The following is a 13,736-nucleotide window of genomic DNA, read 5'->3' as shown; positions in this document are numbered from 1 at the left end:
CACTTTATCCACCACTACAGTATATCTACGTCGTTTGTGACTTCATCAAAGCCACGAGGACGTTGATGTAAGTCTTGTAGCTGAAGCACAGCTGTACATGCGCAAAAGGTGGATCAGCGCAACACCAGGCCGCCTCCGAATGGCCTCCATCAAAGATGCGCTGAGCCCCCCCAGGAACTACAAACGCACCTTGAACCCAAACAAAAGCTCTGCATATACACCAAAAGCATGGCTGTTAAGTGGGAGCAGCTGACCAAAAACGAATTACATTAGTACATAGCAAGGAAATGAGCAGCGCTACTTAAAAACAGACTAGTGCCTACCTGCAAAAGAGTGCAAGCCCCACTTGTGGGGTCGAATACACACCAAGCATACACATGACCTGTCTACCACTAGAGGAGGATGTTGGTTTCCATTAACAGCTTGCATGCAACCTATTAAGTACTCGTCCCTCCCACTGCGAAGAAGTCAATCCTCCATGGGAGGGGCCTAACACTAACTAAATCCTAACCTATGTATATGCATAGCCTGGGTGCGGTTAATCAAATAAAATCGAAAATTGCGCAAAAGGTGGATCAGCGCAACACCAGGCCGCCTCCGAATGGCCTCCATCAAAGATGCGGCCTGGTGTTGCGCTGATCCACCTTTTGCGCAATTTTCGATTTTATTTGATTAGCCGCACCCAGGCTATGCATATACATAGGTTAGGATTTAGTTAGTGTTAGGCCCCTCCCATGGAGGATTGACTTCTTCGCAGTGGGAGGGACGAGTACTTAATAGGTTGCATGCAAGCTGTTAATGGAAACCAACATCCTCCTCTAGTGGTAGACAGGTCATGTGTATGCTCGGTGTGTATTCGACCCCACAGGTGGGGCTTGCACTCTTTTGCAGGTAGGCACTAGTCTGTTTTTAAGTAGCGCTGCTCATTTCCTTGCTATGTACAGCTGTACATGGTTGGGCATTGCTCCTGTGCACACCTCTGGCACTATCTGCTGCAGCACTAATTGGTTAAAGGGAATACATGTTCCCTGAGCCAAAAAGATTGATTTTTATTAATAAAAAAGCTTTTATTTTCTCAGTTCATAGTGAAAAATACACACTGAAGTATTATTTCAGGATCTAATATCCTCACCATGAATTATGACGGGAACATAATCTAAGTTTTTTTTTTTTTTTTTTGTGATAAACTGTAGAAATAGCCAAACGAAATGTGTTTATCTAGAATAACGCTTTTTATTTTTAAACTGGAATTGGTAAAACAGAAAAATGTGTGCAATTTTTTTTCCCTCTTTTTCTCATTAAAATGCTTGGAAAACAATTGTTTGAGGGGAAAAAATGCCATACAATGAAAGACTAGCTTGTCTTGAAAAAATGATTACGGTATATATTTCATTTAGGTTTCATAAGTATGGATAAAGTTATTGCTGATTAAATAGGGACATAGCTAAAATGTCAAAACTGCTCTGGTCCATAAAGGGGAAACAAGGTCTGGACGTGAAATGGTTAATTTCAAGTTGCATAAATTTTACATTTAAAAAGACAGTCTCGAAATAACTGAAATCTCATTGACCATCCCTAGTATTTTAGATGTTGAATTTGATAAAACTCATTGAAACAAAGTGTTGAAATGGTTAAAGGGGCCCATACACTGGTCGATTTGATCGATTCTATAGAATCGAGTGACCGATCAGAAATCGATTCTATCAAATTCCCCATTTGATCGATTTGTGGACGGTTTGGATCGATTTCGATCAATTTGATCTACCTGACCGGATGGAAAATCTAGGTCGATCTGCTGCTGGCAGCAGATCGATGGTCCATAGAGTTGCATTGAATCCAATGGTCCAATAATGCGCTTAGATCGATTTCCAATAGATTTCATTCTGAAATCTTTTGGAAATATGTTCCTGGTGTGTGACACACATCAGATAGATTCCTGTCAGATTCGACTTGACAGGCATCTGCCAGAAATCTATCTGATGGTCGAATCTGCTGCAAATCTATAAGTGTATGCCCACCTTAAATCCCTCTGTTTTCAGCTGGCTGGACTGCCACTGTGATATTATTGTGGTTGCTGATGCAGGGATGTTGATGTCAGCGAGTGTCTTATTGTGGTTGCTGATGCAGGGATGTGTGATGTCAGCGAGTGTCTTATTGTGGTTGCTGATGCAGGGATGTTGATGTCAGCGAGTGTTGATACTGTGATCAGCAGCTGCCTTCCGGAGCTGGAGTTGTGCTTTCACCTCCTTCAGTGTGTGTGTGTGCATGTGTGTGTGCATGTGTGTGAGCTGGGGCTGTGAGGTCATCCTGTATTCTGCAGGGACATCCTATCAGCCCAGAGTGTGCAGTCAGATTGATTAGCTTCTGCGTAAAGAGGAAGTTCAGGGTCACAAGTAATTGTGCTGCATCTCAAGTCCTGCTCTGTATTTAAACCCCTCCCCCTCCATCTACTGTCTAAAAACCTTGTGAATGGCACAACAAATCTGAAAGAATGTGCCTTTCCAATTGAGATTTGAGGAAAGTGGTAATGCAATCTCCACAAGCATGCAAGGGGTAGGCTAAGCATTAAGCTGCTTACACATGCACAATTACTGCTGCTCGGAGGGATTGGGACTTGATCTCTGTGGCTTCAGTTTGAGGCCAAATGCTATATAGATGCATCAATAGCCTGAAGGCTAGCGACACATTCTGTTGCTATGGAGGGGGGATGATGTATGGCACATGACGGAGCAGCTTCCAGTGGGGAGGGGTAAGGAATATAACTATGCACTTGGCTGAGATGATCCAGTACTCTACATTTTTTTTTTTTACATCTTCAAGGTCAAATCAGGTGAGAAGACTATATGGAGGCTTCCATATTTATTTATTTCCTTTTATACAATACAAGTTGCCTGGCAGCCCTGCAGATCTATTTGGCTGCAGTAGTGTATGAGTCACACCAGAAACAAGCATGCAGCTAATCTAGTCAGATCTGATCCGCTGCATGCTTGTTTAGGGTCTAAAGTAGAGGCAAAGCATCAGCAGGAGGCCAGGCAACTGGTATTGCTTAATACAAAATAAATATGGCAGCCTCCATATCACTCTTGCTTCAGTTGTCCTTTCATGGCTTATAAAGCCATTAAAGTGACACTGAAGCTGGAAAAAAAAATCATGGAATAATAAATTGTATGTGTAGTGCAGCTAAGAAATAGAACATTAGTAGCAAAGAAAAGCTCCTCTTTTTATTTTCATTTTTTAGCGATTTTTTTTTTTGTATTATAACATTGCATCATTCTCTAATATTTGCAGTTTACAAACTACATTCTTCATTATGAACTATGGAACTGAGCAGAGCTAATGACCCTTTGAACTTTCCTGCAGTAAAATCTTATCTGAAGTTGTCTTTCACTGTTTTTGATGTATAAGTGCTTCAGAAAATAGCAGTGCAGCTAAAGGTGCAGCACGGTGGCGTAGTGGTTAGTGCTTTCGCCTTGCAGCGCTGGGTCCCCGGTTCGAATCCCAGCCAGGGCACCATTTGCAAGGAGTTTGTATGTTCTCCCCGTGTCTGCGTGGGTTTCCACCGGGTACTCCGGTTTCCTCCCACATCCCAAAAACATACAGATAAGTTAATTGGCTTCCCCCTAAATTGGCCCTAGACTATGATACATACGCTACATAATACATACATAGACATATGATAATAGTAGGGATTAGATCCAGACTGAAAAGCCACCTGTTTAGCCTGGCATTTCCAGATTTATAAAATTCTTCCCCTGTACCACGATGGTCTGAGCCATGCTTATGCGCTTTGAGTCCCACGGGAGAAAAGCGCTTTACAAATGTTATTTGTTGTTGTTGTTGTTGTTGTAGATTGTGAGCTCCTTTGAGGGACAGTTAGTGACAATACAATATATATACTGTACAGCGCTACGTAAGATGTCGGCGCTATATAAATACTAAATAATTAAAATTATAAAAGGTGCCCATACACTCGTCAGATTGGCAGCAGATAGATAAGAAATGCATCTGATGATCTATCTGATGTGTTTTTAGAACATTTTTTACCAGGATAGAATTAATTTCGATCTGATGGCATTTCTTTGCCATCAGATTTCCATTAAGGCCAATGCAAAATGATAAGCAATCTCATCAGATCGACCTAAATTTTCCACCCTGCCATCGAAATCAGCCATCGATCGGTCGGCCAGAAAATCGGCTGAGTGTATGGGCCCCTTAACTGTATGGTTGGACAGCTCAGAGAAGCTGTTTTGCATAGATAACTAAAGTTTCTTAACCACTTAAAGAGAACCTGAACTGAAAATAAAAAGTCAAAATAACCATACACAGGTCATACTTTCCTCCTGTGTAGTCTACTCCTCAATCTCTTTCTCCTCTCCTGCGTCCCATTTGTCCAGGGCTGTGGAGTCGGAGTCGTGGAGTCGGAGTCGTGGAGTCGGGCAATTTTGGGTGCCTGGAATCGGAGTCGGGAAAAAATGCACCGACTCCGACTCCTAATGAATTTGTAACTGTAATTAAAATAGAAAATATGATAAAATGTTCTATTTCTCAGATAATAGTCATTAAAAATAATGTATATATACAGTGTATATACAGTAATAGCTGTGCTTAGTCCACAAAAATGAAATAAACCAATCAAAATTAGTTACTTGTGCTGCTTCAATAAAGCAGTCCCCATATTTTTAAAGTCAGATATACACATCTGATTGTGACTGTACAGTATATATGATGTGTACACAGGAATCTCTTATATATACGAAATAACATCTATGCTGTAAGTATAAAGCCTGATGTGTAGCCATGTCACTAATAGAGATGGTCAATGAGATGGAAATAATTCTGCATTGATGCTGATTTATGCAAATGTATGCACTCCCTTTGCTGATGAAATCAAATAATTTGATATGATGTTAAAATTTGGTTTGGTGACTACAAATTAAAGGGTACCTGAGACGGATGAAAAGTAAAGTTTTATACATACCTGGGGCTTCCTCCAGCCCCCTTCAGGCTAATCAGTCCCTCGCTGTCCTCCACCACCCGGATCTTCTGCTATGAGTCCTGGTAATTCAGCCAGTCAGCGCTGCCGCTCCCACAGCCAGGAACATTCTGCACCTGCGCAATAGTGCTGCACAGGTGTAGTATGCTCCTGGCGGCGGAGTGTGTGCATGCACACTACACCTGACTGGCTCAAGTACCTGGACTCATAGCAGAAGATCCAGGTGGTGGAGGAGGACAACGAGGGACTGATTATCCTGAAGGCGGCTGGAGGAAGCCCCAGGTATGTATAAAACTTTAATTTCATCTGTCTCAGGTTTACTTTGTTACACAGTAGTACTATACTCTACATATGCACTCCCCACAGAGCTGCAGGGAATCCACTGAGAATGCTGTGTACATTGAACAGAGAGGTGTTGTCTGTCACCCATAAACCTTGTTCAGATTGTGCATGAAGAATGTGTAATAGAGGAAGAATCTCCTCATTCCCCTGCAGAGTACCTGCACATCATTCTTACATGTACCCACACTTACATTGCCTAGGGCCTGATAGATGTTCTTTGTTCCGGTTTGTACCTTTTACAAGTACTCTTACCAAGGACTAGTTTTAGTCTAAAGGGAATAAATATAGTAGTCTACATATCCTTCTCACTTCAGTTGTCTTGTAAAATTCCTAAGCGTTGGCAGTTAAGAGACGAATTTCATGTTACATACTTTTAATCAACAAAATTGTAATATGCAAATTAGAGGAGTCGGAGTCGGTGGAATCCTAAACGGAGGAGTCGGAGTCGGTGGATTTTCGGACCGACTCCACAGCCCTGCATTTGTCCACTATGATAATTGGAATTATCTGTCCTCCATTATAAAAATGGCCATTACCCCATAATGGCTTCCTGGTCAGCTCACTGTTAAACTGTAATATCACCCACTTGAGCCATATGGAAACATGGACATTACCTTGCACATTCATTTGTAATAGACAGCTGCCGATATATAACTCCGTGTTCTTCCCAGAAATTTTTTCCAGCCGGGTGGCATTAAATAGTAGCCGGGTGGCAAGAAAAAGTAGCCGGGTGGGGCGAAAGGAGAGAATGCGGGTGCCAGTGCTTCTGTGAGTAATTATGCTTACAGCAAAGGAGGAGGTGAACCGTGACAGCCGGGTGGTCACAAAAACTAGCCGGGTGGAGCACCCGGCTAAAAGAGCCTGGGGAGAACACTGTAACTGACAGCAACTGGTATATTTCAGTTCTGACAAAATCTTGTCAGAACTGGAAGGGATCACTGTAAGAGGAAAATGGTGAGCTTCTGAGGGGAACTGACAGTGAGGTAAGTATTTGATATTCATTTGCAGCTACGTCATGTGTTTATTTTAAATAATTTTACTCACTTCAGGTTCCCTTTTAAGGACAGCAGGCTTTCTGTTGGTGGGCTCTGATTGCTGCTGCAGGCTATTGTGTTGTGTTTTTTTTTTTTTAATTAATTTATTTCTAATTATTTTTTAAATAAAATGTACTACCCTCCCTCCACTGCCAGCCAATGACAGCGATCAGCTGTCATAAGCATCAGCCTATGAGAGCCGATCACTACTGAGCCTCCCAGGGGGACAGCCGAGTCACACGGCTGTCCCCAGTACAGTGCTACCTCAGATTGCAGCACTGTACATTGTAATTAGATGGTGGTTTGGCTGTCTGAACAGTCTCCTAGCAGCGATCACCGCTGGGAGACTGATGACGTAGCGGAGCTCCGTCAGTCAAGTGGAGATGTGCACGATCTACTGTAAACACACCCCCAGGACTTCATGCGATTGGCGTTGAACGGTCCTGGGGGAGCCGCCACATTCACGCCAATTGGCATGGAGCAGTCGGCAAGTAGTTAACTCTTCCTGTACTAGAAGCAATATGAGACTTGCTACTAATGTTCTTATTCTTAGCTTACTACACATACAATTCATTATATCATAAGTTTATTTTCACTTCATGTTCCCTTTAAAGTGTATATAAAGAAATCAGGGCAGTGCATCTGTATTTGAAAGTTGTAGTCCTATGTTTCCTAGCTGCTGTTTCAGAGTCTCCTTGCGCATAAAGGCCTGGATTTCTCTTTCCTAATTTGCATTGCTACACCCCTCCCATCTCCCAGCCAATATTAGCATTGAGGTTAGGTCAGCACACCGTTGTCGCAATGCAATATTCCGTTTTTTTGCATAGGTCAGCATAAGCTTGACAATTGTTTTGGGGCCACGGAGGGTCCCCTTCTTCGCAAAAATGCAGAAATACAATTGTATGGCTGCACTGTATCATTATATGTCTGCACTTTTCTGAAGAAGGGGACCCTCCATGGCCCCAAAACAAGCTTGTGCTGACCTAGGCAATAAAATGGAATACTGCATCGTGACAGCGGTGTGCTGACCTAACCTCATTGCTACTATTGACTTGTGGGTGATGTGGCTTAGCACCCAACATACGGGTAAGTTGTGCCTCTCCAGAACTTTTTGTGCATCCCCTCTCCAGCCAGGTCAGTGGCCAGAAGTCAGTGCTATGTGAGCTTTATATTTTTATTTTTTTCTGCAAGATCAGTTGTTGGCTCTACAAATACTGAATATTGACTGGCATTGTCCTTCTATCTCCAGTGTCTCAGTGCCTCCGCTCTCTTCACTGCTCACAATCTGACCTCAGAATCTACAGTAGGTGCAGGGGGTCTCCAGAATATCTGCCCCTCCATCCTGCAGCAGTTGGAAACCGGGGCATGCCAGGGAAGACCCATCTCTCACAATGAGACCAGCACAGAGGGGAAACCAACCACTACAGAAGGTAAGATGTGTATCGGTTTCCCTTTCTTAGAGCCACCATGATCGTTTTTACAGAGCAGTCTCACATTTAAAGTGTAACTGTAACCAGCGATTGAGCTTTTATCCCAATCAGTAGCTGATACCCCATTTCCCGTGTGAGACGGTTGCCTTTTCTTGAATAGATCGGGATGGAAGGAGGGGGTGGGGGGGGACTAGGGGGGGGGGGGGGGAGAGGTCTGTGTGGCTGATATTGTGGTGAAACCCCTCCCACAGTGTCATGTCAGCACCTAGGTACTGACATAATACTGTGGGGGGCTTGTTGCATTGTGGGAAATAGCAGTTGTTTGCAACTGCCGAAAAAGCAGCATCTCCTGCCACAGACATCACCTGCCAGCAGTAAAGATGTTGTCATGTGATATATTTTGGAATGTAAACCGGGGAGAGGAAAGATTTTACAATCGGCAGACACTGACAAATCATTTATAAATAATTATTGATATTTAGCACTTTTTTTTAATTGTAGTATTTTCACTGCAGTTCCTCTTTAAGAACAAGCTGCCCCGTAGATGGTGTCAGTGGACATTATTTCTCCCTGTATGCTTAGAGTTAATAGTGGAAAATGGACATGTGAAAGCTTCCATTGCTAAATTCATTTTGAAGTTCTAAGCTCTAGAACTGTCATCTTGTTTCTGTTGTTGTTGTTGGAGTTCAGACTTCCTGGGCTACACTGACACTGAAGGCAGGAACAGGGTGGCAACTCTAGATTGCAATGGTAGTTTTCTTACTACTTGTTACAACCTATTTCTGAACTCCCATGTTCACTTTGCTTGCCTTGAATAGTGTTTCCAAATCTGTTCTCCATTCCTGTAACCAGTGTGTGTATCTTAGGTATATACTTGCATATGCACAGACTGAGTCATTTATTTGCATTAATGTGCACCTGTAACGACACATAATAGAGCACAGTAAATCGGGATACTGAATTTTGTGTGAGTTCCCCTGGTTTCAGCATCAGAAACACTTCATATACTTATATATATTGCTGTATATTGGTATGTAGCCCTGTACTCCCTCCTCCCCTCGCCAAAAGATCAGGCATGACAGATCATCTAGGCTGAGCACAGGCCTAACCTGTTGTTCTCCTCCTTAAACCTCTTGTGACATTATTCACCTGTATTGTCCCTCCTCCCCACTCTACAGCCATAGTATGCATCATTGGCCGACAGGCTAGCAACACTTCTGTATAGCACAAGGCCCAGAACTTTTGCCTGAGGATTGAGCCTCGATACCTGGAAACGACAGTACACCTTAATGCTCCAGAGACAGTAAGGAGCAGGTTAAAACTAGCTGTAAATAACAGGTGTTTTTACTTTATTAGATTGAATCTGATCACATGCTTCTTCATGAGTTCTCCTAGACATGACCATCACAATTTGGAGTTTAGTTAGTAAAAAGTAAACACAGTAGATGTTTTCAAAACATGGCCTGTTGGTGGGACTTCAGAAGAGCTTTGGAAATACATTTTATTTGTATTAAATTGCTTGTGTTTTTTGTTTTTCTTTGTACAGTATAGTTGTTTGTTAATGGTGTCTTCATGTGTTGATGCAATACCACTCCTGCCTTCATGTGTTCCTGTGTGTATATGTGTCCCTCACCGTGTACTTTTGTTTGCAGTCTGGGGTTTTGGATTCGCGGCAGTCACAGTGATCAGCCTGTCCTCTCTCCTGGGTGTCTTCTTTGCCCCATGCGTTGAGAGGCCCGTCTTCCGACGAATACTTACCTATTTCATTGCGCTCTCCATTGGCACGCTTCTGTCTAATGCTCTCCTGCAGTTGATCCCTGAGGTGCAGTACCTGCTCATAACACAGAGGGAGCTAATGTTCTACATTCACATGCAAAAAAACAAACACTTTTCTACCTTATAAACTGGCATTACTCTTACAGTGCTACCTTCAGAACTCTATTATTTGGCCTCAAAGCTGAACTCCAAGCAAATACCTGTGAAAAGGTGTCACCATCTAGTTCTGTGATGCAGACAATCTTTCAGAACATAGAGCTAGGTTGTTTTTGGTTTTCCTAACGTAGCTGAATCGCAGACCTTCCGCCCCCCCCCCCCCCCCCTCATATATGTTAAGTAATGAGTAATGATGGTGGTAGATTATCCATTTACAATAGGTTGAATCCAGATCTTTAGTAGTGCATTAATATAACTCCCCAGGACAAGAATGTAATATTCTGCCTTCTGCTGTGCTGGGTTTTTCTTAAATCTGATGAATGCCGCAGTATTGTGAGTGATGTTTGGAGACATTCCCTCCACCTATCACTGCCCCCCCACCCCCATCCCTTGTCCCTGATGACTCCAGCCTCTCTTCATGCCCACTGGTGACCAGTTCTAACATGAGCATGTAGGTGCCACCAGGGCTTTGATGTCGAGGAGTCAGAGCAATTTTTGGGTACCTGGAGTCTTGAGACGGTGGTTTCATAACCTGAGGAGTCGGGTGATTTTTGTACCAACTCCACAACCCTAGGTGCCACCACCGCTCCTAAGTCACTGTATCAGAATTGGTGCATGGCTAGTAGAGATGTGACACTCCAAAATGCAACCTGGGGAAAAGCAGTTTAAAAAAGCTGCATGCACACAATGAATTATAATTTTGCCTCTAGCAAATAACCATGGGAAGTTGTCCTTTAAAGTGGATCCGAGATAAACTTTTACTCATTGCATAGTTGTGTTCCTTTCATGTGGTTTATAGGGCATTCCTCAAGCCCAGTACTTTTTTTTGTTTTGTTTTAATACTCTTAATTCCCTATAAACTAAACAAGCTTCGCCCACAGCTTCTCCAGTGCTTTGGCACTTTCAGACCCATGTAGCAAGGTCTTATGGGAGCTCAGTTGGGGCAGGAGGAGGAGGTTACTAGCTAGAGATTTCAGGGGCAGAGGGAAGAAGAAAGGGGAATGACGTTTTCACAGGCTGAGGGCTGGAGATGCAGATCAGCTTGCCTGTGTTTAATGATGACAAACAGAACATGGCTGTTCTCATTGTATCACAGGAAGAAATAATAATATACTGTTGAAGCTGTTTGCGGCTAGATTTGCTAAACTTTAGATAAGATATACAGACAAGTTACTTGTTATAGATCCGCTTTAAGGCCACTTTAACCAGCAGCTGTGTTAGGACATGTCCACACTTGTGTATTTAAAAAAAATCTACATAAAAACGCTTTCAAAAACCTTTTGCAAGATGAAGTCTGGTGCATTGCGTTCATGTGCGTTACTTGCAACCCATCGAGTTTCATGCACCATTTAATGCATTATTAAATACACCAAAGCCCAGCACTTGAGTGGAGGCATCAGAAAGTGCTTTCTCTGCACTTTCTGGTGTCCTTGCAGATCGCAGTATGCAATGCTCAAATCTGCAATGCAGCACACATGTGGACAGGCAATTTGCTGGTCCCAGCTTCCACATCTGAGGCAGAGCCAATAAGCATGTTTCAAGAATTCTTCACTCATCATTACTGACAAGATGATTATGCTGCTGTGTACAAATATGTGCAGTGTATCGGTATTAGGTTGGCGGTGCACAGAGTAGCAGATCCTGACTGCATTAGGCCTCATTCACACTTCATGCGCTTCTGTGCGGTTTTTTTCAGCACATAATGGTAACAGATACATGTTGCTGAAAAAAGCTCACAGAAGTGGACAGAAGTGCATTGGTGTGAATGAGCCCTTACAGTGGTTACGGTCTCTTGCCCAGGCTGTATACTGATTTACATTAGCATTGTATTGTAGGCTATACAGATAGTTTTATAGATGCTAAAAGTTCCATTATCCATCCAAACTGTATGCATTATCCATCCAAACTGGTCTAGTTCCAAGCTGCATACAGTTTGCATTTGTAAGAAAGACAGATTGCAGTCAGTTACAGTACCTGTATGTTTAGGGGTTATGTTAAATTTAACTTTAAAATGTGCTTGATTAGAATTTGCCTGGAGTTCATCTTTAGCATTTTAACTTTTAAATTATTGGCATAGTTCTGACAGATGTGCCTGTCTTCCACCCACACCCGTCTCCTAAATACCGTGTGTGTGTGTCAGTGCTCTCCCCAGAAATTTTTTTCCAGCCGGGTGGCATGAAAAAGTAGCCGGGTGGGGCAGGATGAGAGAATGCAGGGCCGGTGCGTCTGTGTGCAACTCTGCTTACAGCATAGGAAGAGGTGAGCTGATAACAGCCGGGTGGTCACCAAAACTAGCCGGGTGGAGCACCCGGCTAAAAGAGCCTGGGGAGAACACTGGTGTGTGTATGTAGTGCAGTGGTCACATGACTGCTGCTTCATATGTTAATTTGAATTTTGTTTTTTTGACCTGGGTATTTAAAGACATGGCTGGGGGTGAGGCTCCATGTATGTCAAGTGCTGTGCTGAGAGCTGAGTACTAACCAACATATACTGCTTTTATAGCCTTGTACTAATTGACTTGTTTGTTAACATCACCGAAATAGCTACAGTGTGCTATAATCTAATGGCTGGCCTTACACGTTACCTGATTATACTCTTTTCAATATCCGCTGATAAAATGACCGAATTGAGGACAAATCTGGCATAGAAAATGCATGTGATCACATAAAATGATTGTATTTCAGTGTATCGGATCTAAAAGTATCTGCTCTAAATAGTTTAAAAATTTAGATCAAAATTGCCTTTCGATGATTGCGTCTCTGTCTGTGATCCTTCTACCAATTGCTTTATGGTGGGTGCGATGTGGATTTCTACTCTTTCCCTCTATGGTGGTTGGCACAATATTGTTGCTTGCACATTAAGAAAAGCAGGTGTTCTACAATGCAGCACTTGGAAATGCAAAGGGTAACCCGCTGGGGCGGTCTTGTGGCGTTATGTGCAGGTCTCACAAGGTGCTGCCTCCATTTCTCATGTGCTTGTTGAGCTGACTGAATCATTAACCTTTTAATTTCTGGTGAACTACTGAGATCAACTTGTTTCAGCCAAGATGGAGATGCTCCGCCCCTCCTCTACAGCATGCACAGGAATTCGATGTTTATTGCAATGTTGATAATTTTCTTTTTCTCTCCAATATTTCTTCTTTTCAGGGTGTAATTGAAGACTGTTGGTTTAGCTGTGTCACGGTTGTACTGTTTTGGTTTTGTCCCCCCCCCCCCCTTTAAAAGTCTCTATTTAAGACAGAATCTGCCACAGCTAAACATGCAGTACTATCCATCTTTACATTGCTCAATTTTATGTGGTGAAAGTTGTACACTGGAAGATTTCTTTTGTAATTCTATTTTAATATGTTGTGTTTAATGTCTTTTGGAATCCCTCTACCTTATTTCCACATATCTGGTGTTTTAGTCATCAGATTGGACATGAGGAGGAGGAATGGTGAAGGTCATCACACACCTAAAGTGAGTGCATATTGTATGGTCCAACATATTTGTGAGCAGGTGTCTAGATTATCGGGGCTTAAGTCTGACGGGTGATAGACAGATTATCGCTGAAATCAAACAAGCTTAATGAAATTGTTTTAATTCACTTTAAAGACCATTAAAACTAAAAATGGGGGGAAAAAATTCTGGATTCGTGGTGAATGCCAATTTACTGTCAGGTAGAGCAGAAACATAATTGCATTCAATTAAGTATTTTAGATTTTAGCAGATTAATTAAAGTGTACCAGAGCTGAAAAATAAAGATTTTATACATAACTGCGGCTTCCTCCAGCCCCATCCGCCTGGATCGTTTCCCACACCGCCGTCCTCCGATGTCTGCCGCTCCGGTATTGGGTCCCTGCACTTCCGTCAGTCAGAGCAAGTCTAGTGTAAGAGAAGTGCGCTGTTTGCGTATCTCTCCAGCAGCCGCTGGAGAGATACGTAGAGGCCGCACTTCTCCTGCGCAGTCTGGCCACGATGACGAAAGTGCAGGGACTCTGTTCCCGAAGCTGTGTGCAGTGGAGGA

At 42.8% G+C, this 13,736-nt stretch overlaps 1 protein-coding gene across 4 annotated transcripts in view; it reads left to right on the top strand.

Annotated features, from left to right (window-relative positions):
• Nucleotides 1–13,736, top strand: part of SLC39A14 (solute carrier family 39 member 14) — a 90,425-nt gene that overhangs the window by 35,341 nt on the left and 41,348 nt on the right. For 3 of the 4 annotated variants that reach the window (XR_011030208.1, XM_068274690.1, XM_068274688.1), the window contains exon 3: nucleotides 7,619–7,799. Coding sequence is in view for 3 of the 4 variants with exons in the window: in XM_068274690.1 (XP_068130791.1) it covers nucleotides 7,619–7,799 (181 nt within the window). In the remaining variant the exon portion in view is untranslated. Of the gene's footprint in view, nucleotides 1–7,618; nucleotides 7,800–9,451; nucleotides 9,622–13,736 lie in introns of all 4 variants that reach the window. The other variant, XM_068274689.1, reaches the window with a different exon arrangement.

The sequence above is a fragment of the Hyperolius riggenbachi genome, chromosome 3, assembly GCF_040937935.1.
Source record: "Hyperolius riggenbachi isolate aHypRig1 chromosome 3, aHypRig1.pri, whole genome shotgun sequence".
Classification (NCBI taxonomy): Eukaryota; Metazoa; Chordata; class Amphibia; order Anura; family Hyperoliidae; genus Hyperolius; species Hyperolius riggenbachi.
This window is presented reverse-complemented; position numbering and strand designations above follow the sequence as displayed.